Here is a 14,187-nt window from a genome sequence, read left to right as displayed (position 1 = left end):
CATCATCATCATCATCATCATACCGATATCGAATAACTTTTGTTGCATACGCAGGATCGATGGGGATTTTTAAAACTGAATTTGTCTGCAACAAACTTTATCTATACACTTTATTATAGTATAGATAAGTTGTGTTTATTAAAAAGTTTTTATACGCTTTATATTAGCTTCACCTGTATGTTTGTTTGTAACTGACTTCTTTGGGCGCGATTTTGACCCACTTTAAACGGCCAGATTTCGTTCAAACTTTGTAGATTTATTGAGGACCGATGACAATACACTAATTTGAAAAAAATTTATATTTTTTAGTTCGGTTTTCTATAAAAAGCGTGTTTTTTAGTTTTTTTAAACTATTATTGATACAAATCGCAGGGCTACGGCAAGCCGGTGGACTGGTGGTCGATGGGCATCATCCTGTACGAATTTTTGGTGGGCTGTGTGCCCTTCTTCGGCGACACGCCTGAAGAACTGTTTGCGCACACTGTTAATGGTGAATATTATTCTTTATAATTTTTTTAATATTTTCTGTATTATAAAGAAAGAATGATTTGATAGTTTTGTAAATTGGTTTTAAATTGATAAATTGGAAAAACTAATTTGCTGGTGTAGTAAATTCTTTCAACAAAAGAAGTTACAATAACATCTGAATGATAATATTATTATTTCCTATGTATACTTTTTTTAGAAATGATTAAAGAAAAATTGACAGAGTAAATGTGAATAAATTGTGCGATTGTAAAGTTATTCAAAGATATATCGTACTCATTTTATGCTGTATTTTATATAGTATGTTCTAAAATTAACGCTTAAAAAATAATAATTTTCAGTTACTAGCTTTAGAGTTTAGAGCTTTATAAGTTTATCCAAGTCCGTAATAACATTATCCTATGAACAATATTCTCATTAGTAATTAATTAATATTCTTCTCTTAATATTTTTATTATTAATTATTTATCCCACAGACGACATAGAGTGGCCATCCGAAGACGACTTCCCCATAGCGATGGAAGCGAGAACGATTATTACTGAGCTACTCGCGCGCAACCCGCGCGATAGACTCGGTACGGGGGGCACTCATCAAGTTAAGGTGAGCCTTTTATAGGGTTTAAAACATGAAGTACAAATATAAAAGTTAGTCAAGAAAATTCGAGCGGACATTCATTGAAATTAACACCTTATTTCGTGGCAGTAATGTTCAAAATCGCACATTAGAAAACTCTGCCTATGCGTACATTTTCCTTCGGACGATTTTGGGCATAATGCACATCAATGGTGTAATGTGCACTGTCAAGAAATATGATAATACATTATTACATATTTGTAATTGGAATTATACTTGCACTTATAGTTTTTACTTAGACACAAGTATCTTTGTGTTTGTCCCGACATACTATATCGAGGTTAAAAAAACATATATTCTTCACCAGGAACACATATATTTCTACGGACTAGACTGGAACAATTTACTCCGTCGGAAAGCTGAGTTCATACCGCAGCTGGAGAACGATGAAGATACCAGCTACTTTGATAGTGAGTTTCATTTTTTTAGGCGACTCAATAGACTTATATTGATATAAAAGTTCCCCGATTTGTTTTTGAAGTGAAACTTCTTTATCGGGGTTGGAAAAAAATTTAGTGTAACATTTTTTCGTTACGCGTGACATTTTTCCGTTACGCGCCATCTTTTTCTTATCCCTACCACGCGTGATTCGACTTATTTCTGTAAAGTTGCATATACTTAGTAAATTATTTTTTGAAAAATAAGGTCATAAAGAAGTTTCACTTCTTACGCGTGTACACTAGTACACGCACACATTTTTTAGCTAAAATGAACTGAATTTCGGCAACATGAACTAGAAATTTTCCTATACTTTTTATGTACTCTGTATGATGAAAAAATATATTTTGTTACTCAAACATGACAGCAAACTCATTCGTAATGTTCTTGGTATTTTGTCTTATGTGCAAATTATTTGGCTTGATTGATTCGTCTGTCGCAACGGAAATAAACTATGTCATTGGCTCTTCTTTGTTGTTATAATATAGTTTATCATTCCATCTCTATATCTTTAGGATTAATTTTTCAATCTTTCTTTATTTCGTCTGTATGTACATTGTACAGGCCGCTGCGACCGCTACAACCACAGCGAGGTGGAAACGGACGAGACAGCGGAGGGGGAGGGGGAGGCGGCCGCGGGGGCTGCGGGGGGCAAGGGGGAGGGGGCGGGGGAGGAGGCGGGGCTGTTCGCGGCCTTCTCCTCCACCTCGCCGCAGTGGAGGCGGCACTACAACTCGCACGACTCGCGGGTGAGTACGGGAGGGGGAGGGGCAAGAGGGAAGCGTGGGGGAGGAGGCGGGGCTGTTAATAAAATGTGTGTAGTATCAAATAAGCTCTGGATAATTAGCCACATCTCAATGTTCTCGGAGCAATAAGCCTACACTTTTAGTTCTTAATTCATAAAATAAGAACTAAATTAACATTGAAAGTAATACATAATAAATACTCAACCAATCAATTAACGAACATTCGTTCGTAGTAGTTGTCATTTACAAGAAATTCTTCTTGTAAACAACTACTTAATCTCCTTTTGATATAATTTTTTGCTCTGTCATAAAACCAAAAAGTCGTATTATTCTGCTAAGTAATAACATTTGACTAAACCGCGTTGAATGGTGTTCCCAGAGCACGGACAGCTGGCCGGGCACGCCGGACAGCGCGGGCCCGCCGAGCACGCCCACCGCGCCGCCGCACCACCATCCCAAGTGTCCGGTTTGTATTTTTATGTGGGTTTTTGGGATAATGTAAAATATTTGGTGATAGTGTAGTTTTAATAGTTGTACTATATTATAACGTTAAGGGAAAGTATCAATTAAATTTCTAGCTGTTAAAAAGGATATTACATTAAATTTTAAGCAGAAACAGAAGGATATCAAATTTGTATTTGTACTTTTATTATGTTAAAGTACAAATCAAATTAGATCTGTATATTTATACCATTTTGTATTTAAGAGTTTGAGTTTAATACTCTAACATAGCGGGTTCATCTTATATAATTAGTAAGGCTTTTAGACAAAAATGTATATAAAAACTATGTACATATCAAACTTCAAATTAAGCTCTTTCTCTTTATCCAGATGGTGTGCGGCACAAACTCAGCGGAGTCCTCACAAACGGACTCCGACGACGTGTCGCCCGCAGCCCGTCGTCGCGTCGCACTCCGGCCGCTCGCACACGCGCACACGCACACGCACGTGCACGCACACGCGCACACACACACACATGCGCACGCGCACGCACACGCGCACGTGCACCCGCCGTCGACGCTCGCGCAGCCGCCGCAGCAGCTGCATCCGGCATTGCTGCCGAAACCGTGAGTTTTTTTGGTTTAGTAGTTAAGAAGTGTATGCGCATGCGCATTTGTACTCTTTGTGAAAGTTATGATTAATCTATATGGGATACTATTGACGTAAAAATTGCGAAATTTTTTCCTATGCGTGTTCAATAAATTTGTTTACTTATTATTGACAATAAAGGTAATTCAAATTAGCTAAGTATACGATTCTCATGTCGCGTCTCAAAATCAAAAATTGCTGAAACTTTTTTTTTTGACATAGGTAACATAATACCATATATTTATTAGAGGACGTTGTTATATAAAAAATCCCTTAAAATCATTCTTTTCCACAGTTCGGAAAGCAAGAAAGAGAAGGAAGAGAAGTCATACGACAAAGTGGACAAGATAGAGCGGGACAGAAGCAAGCCGATCGCGCTCGCGGCGCCCAAGGCGATGCGCCGCTCCGCCAGCACCAGCGGCCTGTCGCTGGTCATACACCCAGGTATATAATTATTATAATACATATATCGGTCAAAATTTACATAAAAACATATAAAAAGGTCAAGGCGAGATTCGTACCCACCACCACGTGATCCCGCCAGAGCAATCGAATTTATTATACTCTTTCAGTTAATCGTGTGACACTTAATTTCTATTTATAAAACAATCATATTTATAAAACATTTAAATGCTATGAAACTAAATCTTACGATATATAATAATCATACCTTCAATAAACAAATAAAATTAATAATCGCGTTTAAAAATTGTCCGATGCAAAACTCTACCTACTCTTCTATTAAGCAGAGTTTTAATGAGCGTATAATGAACATTACTAGAAGAAAAATCGATCGAGTACATTTTGAGTACATTTTTGCGAAAAAAGTAATCTTTCGTTTTTGTAAGATTAGTTTAAACATGCATCCATGGACGTATAAAAAAAGACGGACGGTATATCGCCTAAACATTGAGTGAAGCCTAGTAATGGCGGCGAAACATCCATGTGTGTGTGCCATGTTGCCATGGCAACAGCTGTGTTGATGACAATGGCGGCTGTATTTTTTTCTATAAATTTTGCCGTAATAATTTTGTCATTAAAACATAAAAGAAATAACTTGCTTCCCTGTGGAATGTAATCCCTTGTGTTTTGTTATTTAAAATTGTACTGTTGCGACACCATTTAACCACGCAAGACGGCATTTTAAATATTTTTTGTGAAACAGTGACGCAGTTAATCAGTCGGTAGTTCACGACGTAATGGCGGCCGACTAGCTTACTATGGTGAGAGTGTGTGCGTGTTTATTGTCTTTACACGATCGCTAGCTTACTATGCTGGCTTCACGTTGTTTGTTCGTAATACGGCGTCCGTCTTTTTTTATACGTCCATGCATGCATCATTGATCTTCTTATCAAATACCAATATCCACTGTATTTATATGTTTTTTTTTGTATTTAACAGCGGAGGACAGCATAATAAGCGTGGGCGGTGGATCTCCATGCGCGGGAAATACATCGTCGACGAATTCGTCGCGCGACTCGTCGCCGTGCCGTGATCCGCCTTCGCCGTTCGCTATTGCTAACCATTCGTGAGTAGAAAACGTAAAAGATAATAAAATAAAATCATTAAGGGCTGATTTTTCAATCCTTGGTTAAAACTTATTCATCGAATAACGTATTAAACTACCATTTTAAAAATGTATTCTAATTGTCCGTATATGACAGTTTACAGGTGACATTTTAAAATGTTTGTGTAATTCTTTATTGGACGGATAAATTTTAACCAAGGATTGAAAAATCCGCCCTATAAGATTTAAAGTTGTTTCTTATGTTAATCTGGGTAATTTCAGCAATATTGCCATATACTAATTTTACGAACTACACGAAAAATTACTGAAGGTATAGTAATTTTTGTAACATTACACAAATTATGTATAAAAATTTGTTTTTGGCACTCATTCACAATGGCAAAATTAAATTACTGTAATAATTTTATCGGAAAATGAGAATAATACAAAAATAATACACAAGTTAAAATTTAATGACTGAATAAATATTTTTAAAAGTAACAAATAATTGACTCATGAAAAAAAAAGACAACAGAATAGAAGAGGTATTTATAAAGTATTAAATTCCTTAAAGGCAAACCATAAAACTCTAGCAGGACCGGTAATGGAGACCATTGTCCAGCAATGGACATCACATCATGGATTCACACATCTGATACTACAAAATTTCATGAAAAAATAAAATAAAATACCATTTTTTCCTACAGGTTGATTCAATCTTCAAAACCGCCTATAGTAGTGCGCCGAGGCCCGCGCGGTTTCGGCTTCACAATACACACAGTGCGTGTGTACTATGGAGACACGGATTATTACACTATGCACCATTTAGTTTCGGTAAGTGAGTTATTAGAAAAGTTTTATAAAAATAAAGCATTAGAAAAGGCGCTGTAAGTTCTTAAGTGACTTAGCATTAGATTACTATATGGTTTTGCGTGTGAAGCCGTAAAAAAACTTCCAAAATTTTCAGCACACAATACGAGTTGGCAGATTTAACACGAACGAAACGAATTAAACTTCAAATAAAGTTAAAAGAAAAAATTAAAAAAAAGTATTGCCATATTTGTTTGACAAGCATCCAAGCAACATTCATAATATTAGTAAAATAAAAATAATATCTGGTAATAATTTGCCTTTTAACGAAAATTACGCTTGTTTTAATCTTGAACAGTCAGATCAAAGACGAACTATGTACTCCAATAAAAATATATGTTCTGTATTATATATTAACGTGATAACGTTTTTAAAATCGTTTTAGTCGGGTGACATGTTCAGAAACTTGTGTCACACCAAAACCTCACGAGCGCGATCGCAGGTATAACGAGAGAGAGATGGACCGATCTCCCGTCTCATCTCGAGCGCTGCCACTGCATTATGTTATCACGTAAACATCTCGATCGTAAACCTACTTTACAAACAACCAATTTTTTTGTTTAATTTTCAGGCGGTCAGCGAACAAGGTGCAGCCTGGGCGGCAGGTCTACGAGCGGGTGATCTTATAACTCAACTTAATGGAGAGTCCGTGCAAGGGTTGCTTCATACACAGGTAAGAAATGTCAATTACATTTTTTTTTATTTTAGTTGAAATTCACATCAAGTAACAGGAAAATAGTTGGTATTAAAAAGTCAAAATGAGGTTCTTTATTTAATTATGTAAAATCTATAATATTAAAATATAAACCAACTCCAAAACTTTTTTATTAGATACATTGGATTTAGCCTTTGGATTTAGTCTTTGCCTATTTACAAATAGAGGTAAATGATCCTTTGAGTCTTCAGTTAAATGCTTGTATTTAATTTAATGCTTTATTTGCAGGTGTTAAGGTTGCTTTTGGCGGCTCCACATGCAACACTGCGTGCTACGCCTCTAGATCAAACTACGATACAGGTACGCTTTTATTCTTTATTTCCCTAATGGAGATCGATTTCTTGGCCTTTATATGTTTAGTAATAATAATAATAGGGTATAGTAATCGTGTCTGATAAGATATTTAAAAGAATATCTTACAGTTATAAAAATGTCTTCAATACATTCAATTTCTTTCTATATTTAAAGTATATAAACTACTGTATAAAAACTTTTCTTGTGGATTGGAAATAAACGGGCTTTAAATATTTATTTTATTAATTAAAAAAAACGCGGCGTTTCCTCTCCGAAGCCTTTGGCAGCCCTCACAAGCTGCTTGGCTTCATGGAGGAGCTCGGGTGGTTTCAGTTTTAGCTGGTTGCCCCCACCTCCCTCTCTCACGCAAAATAGGCGCTTGACGTCGAGTTGCGGAGAAATGCCCGTATTATTATTTTATTATTTATTAACGCGGCGTTTCCCAGGCGGGCGGACGCCGACGTTCGGGCGGTCGGCGCGCGTCTGCACCGCCGCGCCCGCGGCCGAGACGCCGCTGTTCGCTGTTTAGACGCATTTCCACTAAACGAGCTTCACAGGAGATGCATCAGGTATGAATAATATGAAATCATTTGTAAAAAAAGTAAAACATTATATTTGTAATGTGTAATGTATGTGTGCGTCATAGTATATTATAGTCCTGTTGTTCTTCCGTTTTAAGACAGTTCAATACAATATACTACAGCTTATAGTCGGATTGAAGTGTTTTATTTACCACCAATATTATCGAAAACATCTCTTCCTCTACTTCATTCTCTTCCCTTTGGATACAGAATTGTCTATTAAAAACATTTGTCAAAATAATAATTACAGTAATTTATTAAACGCTTTATTTTACTTTCTTCATGTCTCAACAATGTTCTCTTAAACAACTACAAAATTAAACTAGGTAAGATTTAGAAACAAACTGGTTTAGAATTTGACCTTTATTTTTGTGAAAGTATAATTTCCAATAAATATATTTTAAAAGTCATATTTATTATAATTAATAATTATGATCTTCAGATGGTGTCAGGCGGCAGTAGCGAGAGCTCGTCCCCCGCGCCCGCCGCCGTGCCCGCACTCACTGACGCGCCGCTGCACAACGCGGCGACCACTCACTATCAGCGGTCAGTATACACATCAAGAGAGGGAGAGGGAGAGAGAGTGGGAGGGAGAGAGTGAGAGGGAGAGTGAGAGGGAGAGTGAGAGGGAGAGAGAGGGGGAGAGCGAGAGAGAGGGGGAGAGGGAGAGTGAGACAGTGAGAGGGAGAGAGAGTGAGAGGGAGAGAGTGAGAGGGAGAGTGAGAGAGAGGGAGAGAGTGAGAGGGAGAGAGGGAGAGTGAGAGAGAGTGAGAGGGAGAGAGAGGGAGAGAGAGTGAGAGGGAGAGAGAATGAGAGAATGAGAGAGGGAGAGGGAGTGAGAATGAGAGGGAGAGAGAGTGAGAATGAGAGGGAGAGAGAGTGAGAATGAGAGAGAGAGAGTGAGAATGAGAGGGAGAGAGAGTGAGAATGAGAGAGTGAGAGGGAGAGAGAGTGAGAGATAATTAGAGGGAGAGAGAGTGAGAGGGAGAGAGACTGAGAGAGGGCGTGAGTGGGAGAGAGAGAGTGAGAGAGGGTGTGAGAGGGAGAGAGAGTGAGAGGGCGTGAGAGGGAGAGAGAGGGAGAGTGAGTGAGAAGGAGAGAGTGAGTGAGTGAGAGAGAGAGAGATGTTGCGATCGTGTTGAATAGTTTTTTGTTTGTTTTATAATTATTTTCTTATCTATTTGTACATTTTAAATTAATGCCTTGAATTCGCAATCACTATAATATAACAATAACATACCGTCGATCTGTAACATGTGACGTGTGTCCACATGCTGTCATGCTGTACGTTTGTAGGCCGTCGTCCCTCCACGGGCTGAAGCACAAGCTGGGCGCTGTGGCCGCACACGCTGGTGGTGCCGAGGTGCGGCGCGGCTCGCTGCAGCATATGCCGCTGTCGCCGCTCGCGCGCACGCCTTCGCCCTCGCCGCAGCCGCCCGAGCCCACCAGGTGAGCGTGTGTGTGCGGCACTGCGGTGTAGACATACGCAATGCAAGTGTGTGAGTATGCAAGGTGCGGCACTAGGAGTGTGTGTATGCCATGCACATCGCTGTGAAAGCAGGCGACGCACGCAGGCGACGTATGCGGTGATGTAGATCCATACTTAATATTATAAATGCGAAAGTAACTGTCTGTCTGTCTGTTACTCAATCACGCCTTAACTACTGAACCAATTTGCATGAAATTTGGTATAGAGATATTTCGATACCCGAGAAAGGACATAGGCTACTTTTTATCCCGGGAAATAGGATAGGTTTTATCCCGGAAATCGCACGGGAACGGGAACTGGAACTTTGCGGGTTTTTTTTGACTGCGCGGGCGAAGCTGCGGGTGGAAAGCTAGTTTACATATTATAATACGTGCAGCAGCAAACTGCGCGCAGTCGATTTACACACGGGTGACGCACGCGGGAAACATGTATGATGACGTAAATGTACATAATATACAAACTGAGGTGGGCGCAAGAGGCCGTGTGTCGTAGATGTACACGTACGCGATACGTCGCTGTAGATGTACGCGACGCTTCACACGGTAAGTCAGGAGGCCGGTTCTAGTGAAAACTAAAACTTCATCAAGTTGTTAAAAATTCCATAGACCTATTGACTATGACTTCTTGACAGAAAAAAAATCATCCTTTATAATTATAACAATCGATAGTGTTTCTAATAAGGTACAAATCCTGGAAAAAAATACTTGGTAAAAATTTGGTGAAAAAGGATTAAAATAAATCAAACCTTCATTTTTTTATGAAACTTGATACTATGTTATATTCATATCTATCTTACGACTTAAACTAAAGAATTGAAATAAAAAAATCACCCTCATTGTTCCATGTCTCGAAAGTCATGCATCTGTGACTAACATACACAGACCATGCAATAATAATAATTGGATATTATGTATATTTCGTGCAAGTCACTGTCTTTTTCTGACATAACTATCGCAAATCAGTTTGCCTTAGGTAGCTTTATTTTGTTTTTCTTTGTCCATCCGGCAATTCTAAAAAAAAAATTATAGGATATTTGACGAAATCGTGATAAAAACCAAATTTTTAAAATTCATTCCAATTAAGAAGATTAAAATTTTATTTGCGATAGTTACGTTAAATTCAACTGTCATGTGATACCATAATATGTGTCTGTGAAATGCTGAGGGTATCAAATAAATGTTCTCATTGTATTGTTTGTCTTATAATATCTTTATAATGATTGGTAAACAGTGGTAGTGGGACACGTCCCTTGGGATAGATTTACAAAAGTGATATGTATATTTTTTTTATTATATCAAATTTTACTTGCCAGAATAAAAAATAATAGTAAGGTATGATTTTTAAGATGATTTTAAAATCTTTGTATTCCGTTTTGAATCTCGTAGGAATAATTTCAATCGTTAAAAAATGCACCTCATTTTTTTCGCGTAAAAGAATTACAACTCTAATCTAACAAAATGACTTGTTATCATTGTATTCCTTCTACTGAAAGAAATAGTTGAACTGCGAAGACAACAACAGCACTGCCCTAGTATGAAACTTCAATCAATATAACTATAACCACTCCACTGTCGACCAATCAAACTAGCACCCCCCACACGACTAACCAATCACATGACACAAAGCCGCGGGTGCGAGGCGCGCAGCCCGTCGCCGCTGGCCGCGCGCGAGTGCCGCCGCGCCTGGCCGCGCCGCGACCCCGCCTCGCCGCTGCTGAGGCGAGCGCTGTCGCCTGACAGGTATACACACACACACGCACACACACACACACACGTACACACGCGTACATATAGACCGTAACGCGCTCACACGTACACGCACACGTACATGTAGACCGTAACGCGCTCACACGCACACGCACAAGTACATGTAAACCGTAACGCGCTCACACGTACACGCACACGCACATATATACCGTAACGCGCTCACACGCACACGTAGACGCACACGCACATTAGCCCACAGTGTAAGAACTACGAGTACTAACGCAACATAATATCTGCTAACTACAAAGACACTCAATTATTCTTTTGGACTACAAATATAAGACAATGAGTTGCAGTTTTACATACAAAAAACATTTTACATACTAAATTCATATAAACCAAGCACATACGAATTTTTATTGACCATATTATGTATATTAATAATTGCACTTGTATGTCATTAGCAATATTGCCTCATTAGGAATATTATCATTTTATGTTTCACTGTTTTGCACTGTCAGTATGGCACCTTGTTTTTGGAGTAATTTAGTCTCATACTCACTATGCGTATCATGCACTGAATGTTGATTGCATTGTTTTGTAGACTTTCATTTTACGACTTTTTTCCACTATCCTTTGATTTTTGATGTGAACCAAAATTTTTATACGTAAATAAGCTTTTAGAAGTGATAAATTTCACTGATTTGCAGATTCTACCACTATATCTTAAGTATTTAAAGTGTGTGACCAATCAAAAGTTGTAACATTCTAGAAATGGTCAATGAATCATTTCATTCCAATTCACAACACTGGCTTTATATTTCAATGTGTAAAAATTGAATTCTAGCATACTGGCTAGTTTATACTTTATTTCGTTGTGTCATGTATACTGTATTTTTGAAGTGTATATGAGACGAATACACACTTCTAACATTTAAGGAATGTGGTTGTAATATTTTCAATTCGGTACAGACTACACCCCCGTTCAGCGGAAGCGAAATGCTCCATATCCCCCCTCTGCTGTGGTGGGGTGAGCACAAGTGCGGGGGGTACTGTGGGCCCCCCTCGCCGCGGGGGGACCTGGCGAGCCCCCGCCCCCGCGCCCCCCACTCCGCCCCCCACGGATAAGGGGGATGAGCCGCTGTTGCCAAGGATAGCTGAGGAGAAGGACTCGCCTACGCATCATGCAGCTAGATTGCCTACTAGGTAAGTTTGAGTGGGGACATTTATTAATTTATTTATTTATTGATCCCTTATTGCTCTTAGAATTTTACAATAAACTTGACCTAGAATACATTTAAACAATCGACGGTCTTATCGCTATGTAGCGATTTCTTCCCGGCATGAATTGATACGTGTGTAATATGAAGAGATTCCGTGTGTCTTTGATGATTTTTTGTATTAGGAAATATTAGTCAGATGCAGTAAGGTTAAAATAATATTTTCAATGAAACTAGAGACAGATTGTGGTATATATAGTAATTTTTAATCATTTGGGAAAATAATTTGTTTTGCTTAGGAAGATACAGTTTATTTAGAAATCCACCACAATTTAATGAAAAAGGTTTTGTAGAATAATATAAATTATTCATTACATTTTACCAATAAAATGTAAGTATTTTTACCAAATATAAGTCAGATAACCATTAAAGTAAAGTCAGGATATTGTACAGGACGCCGGCGAAGCAGTGCACGCCGAGCATCTTCACGTCGTCACCGAAGGCGAGCGTGGACAAGTCGACGTTCGACGCTAACGCTTCGTTCGCTTCGCTTTCGCTGTCAGACGAGTCGTTTGTCGATACCAGCGTGGATGCGTCCAATTTGGACACTTCGAGGGAGATGCAAGGTGAGAATTTACAACAATTAGTTTGATTGGCTTAGTGTGGCAAGAGTCTAGAGAATGCACTGTTCAATACGGTAAAAATTATCATGATTTTAAAATCGAAAACATCATATAACATGAGTTTACACTCCATTGTAAATCTTAGTAGAATTTAATGTTGTCTTGAAGAATGTATGAGAAGATTCGAATATTGGAAAAAAGAAATATTCGGTGAAAAAATAAAATAGATGATATTATGTAGCTAATATGACGGTGTAGTTTAAAGATAACTTCTTTTATAATTTCTTTAAAATGTCAGTTACAGACAACAGCCGATCAAGTACAGATACAAGCATTCCATCGTCTGAAATGAGCAAAAAGCTCACCACGACCCAAGAGTCGACCTCCATACCGGAGATTCAAATAAAAACACGGAAGAAGTCCGACTCGAGTCTAAAAGATGAAGATTTCAAAGCGAAAGAGAAATCTAAATCGAAACAGGAGAAACAAGAGAAGTCTGAACTGAAGAAACAAGACTCGATGAAGAAGAGTGAGAAATCAGAGTCGAAAGAACTGAAAAAACAAGACTCGATCAAAAAGATAGAGAAAGTAGACGTGAAACCGGAAAAACCTCAAGAGTTGTCGAAGTCTGATGAAAAGAAATTAGAGAAAATGGAAAGGAGTGGGTCTGTGAAGCGAGTGGAGACTAAACAAGAGAAACAGGAGAGAGAGAAAGAGTTGAAAGAGGCGAAGAAACAAGAGAAACAGGAGAAAGCGGATAAAAAACAAGAGAAGATGGAAGCGAAGCGGTCGGAGTCGATGAAGAAGGAAAATCTTAAGAAGCAGGAGTCGGTTGAGACCATTAAGGTAATTTTTTGTTTTGGCTATTATTATATAACTAGGAATATATTAACATAATTGATGTTAAAGAATCTAAATCTTCTTAAAGAATTGCCACGATTTAACGGATTTAAGCTATACTATTTCCTTAGTTAGTCGCAAACCGCGGATACAAACCTGGTAATTGCGAAATTTTGCCGGATTTGAATGTGATTCCAAATTTTAACACGTTTTTATTAGCTTCATATTATTATGTAACTGACTTCTTACTCGATATTTAACTTGTATTCCTTGATAAGTATCAAGGATAGGTGACAGTACAATACATTTGACATATTTAAGTGTGTTTTTTAGTATTTTTAACTATATTTATTGCCATTTCAGTCGCCGGACACGGACACGAGTGAGGGCCGCGGCAAGAGCGTGGTGAGCAAGCTTCTCGGCGTCATGGGCCGTAAGCGGGACGACGACGAGCACCGCGGGCGACGTGCAGACAAACATGCCAAGAAAAAGGTATGGTAAAAAGTACAGATACTATAGGTCTACCAGAATCTGATGGCATATTTATATTTATGAAATAAAAGATTTTTATGTGGCAACTTATTTGACAACTATCAAATTGGATGTCAAATTATTTGTCTTTTTTGCAGTTGATGAATAATTTTTAGGATTTTGTCTAAAAAATCTTCGAAAATGTCGAAAAAGCCGCTGCGATCACAAGCAAGAGGTGTTGTTTATAATGTGTATAGAAAAACATTCGATGAAGAAGGGTCAAACACATCACAATTTTCAATTTTGAAGATTTTATTGGTAAATTGGACTTACCCGTTTTGATACTATAAATTAAAAAATATTATAATATGTAGGTAACTATAATATTGTTTGTTGATTAGAATATAATTTTATGAAAACTTATTACAGGAGTTTCCAATACGGCTATTCGTCAAGTCCAAGCTGTCCAAGTCAATTT

The 14,187-nt window shown here is 38.1% G+C and overlaps 1 protein-coding gene across 5 annotated transcripts in view; it reads left to right on the top strand.

Moving 5' to 3' along the window:
- dop (microtubule-associated serine/threonine (MAST) protein kinase dop) overlaps positions 1-14,187 on the top strand; it is a 69,025-nt gene that overhangs the window by 51,095 nt on the left and 3,743 nt on the right. For 2 of the 5 annotated variants that reach the window (XM_089710160.1, XM_089710159.1), the window contains exons 18-36: positions 373-490; positions 963-1,087; positions 1,428-1,530; positions 2,123-2,307; positions 2,684-2,770; positions 3,136-3,371; positions 3,689-3,837; positions 4,795-4,921; positions 5,608-5,734; positions 6,342-6,443; positions 6,714-6,785; positions 7,226-7,348; positions 7,803-7,906; positions 8,657-8,809; positions 10,475-10,588; positions 11,528-11,761; positions 12,217-12,401; positions 12,697-13,244; positions 13,602-13,730. In XM_089710160.1, coding sequence (XP_089566286.1) covers positions 373-490; positions 963-1,087; positions 1,428-1,530; positions 2,123-2,307; positions 2,684-2,770; positions 3,136-3,371; positions 3,689-3,837; positions 4,795-4,921; positions 5,608-5,734; positions 6,342-6,443; positions 6,714-6,785; positions 7,226-7,348; positions 7,803-7,906; positions 8,657-8,809; positions 10,475-10,588; positions 11,528-11,761; positions 12,217-12,401; positions 12,697-13,244; positions 13,602-13,730 — 3,021 coding nt within the window. The remainder of the gene's footprint in view (positions 1-372; positions 491-962; positions 1,088-1,427; positions 1,531-2,122; positions 2,308-2,683; positions 2,771-3,135; positions 3,372-3,688; positions 3,838-4,794; positions 4,922-5,607; positions 5,735-6,341; positions 6,444-6,713; positions 6,786-7,225; positions 7,349-7,802; positions 7,907-8,656; positions 8,810-10,474; positions 10,589-11,527; positions 11,762-12,216; positions 12,402-12,696; positions 13,245-13,601; positions 13,731-14,187) is intronic. The other 3 variants (XM_089710162.1, XM_089710161.1, XM_089710163.1) reach the window with 3 other exon arrangements.

This window comes from Colias philodice, chromosome 24 (genome assembly GCF_061535455.1).
Source record: "Colias philodice isolate Cphi_HAF_F1 chromosome 24, ilColPhil1 Martin Lab GWU primary, whole genome shotgun sequence".
Classification (NCBI taxonomy): Eukaryota; Metazoa; Arthropoda; class Insecta; order Lepidoptera; family Pieridae; genus Colias; species Colias philodice.
This window is presented reverse-complemented; position numbering and strand designations above follow the sequence as displayed.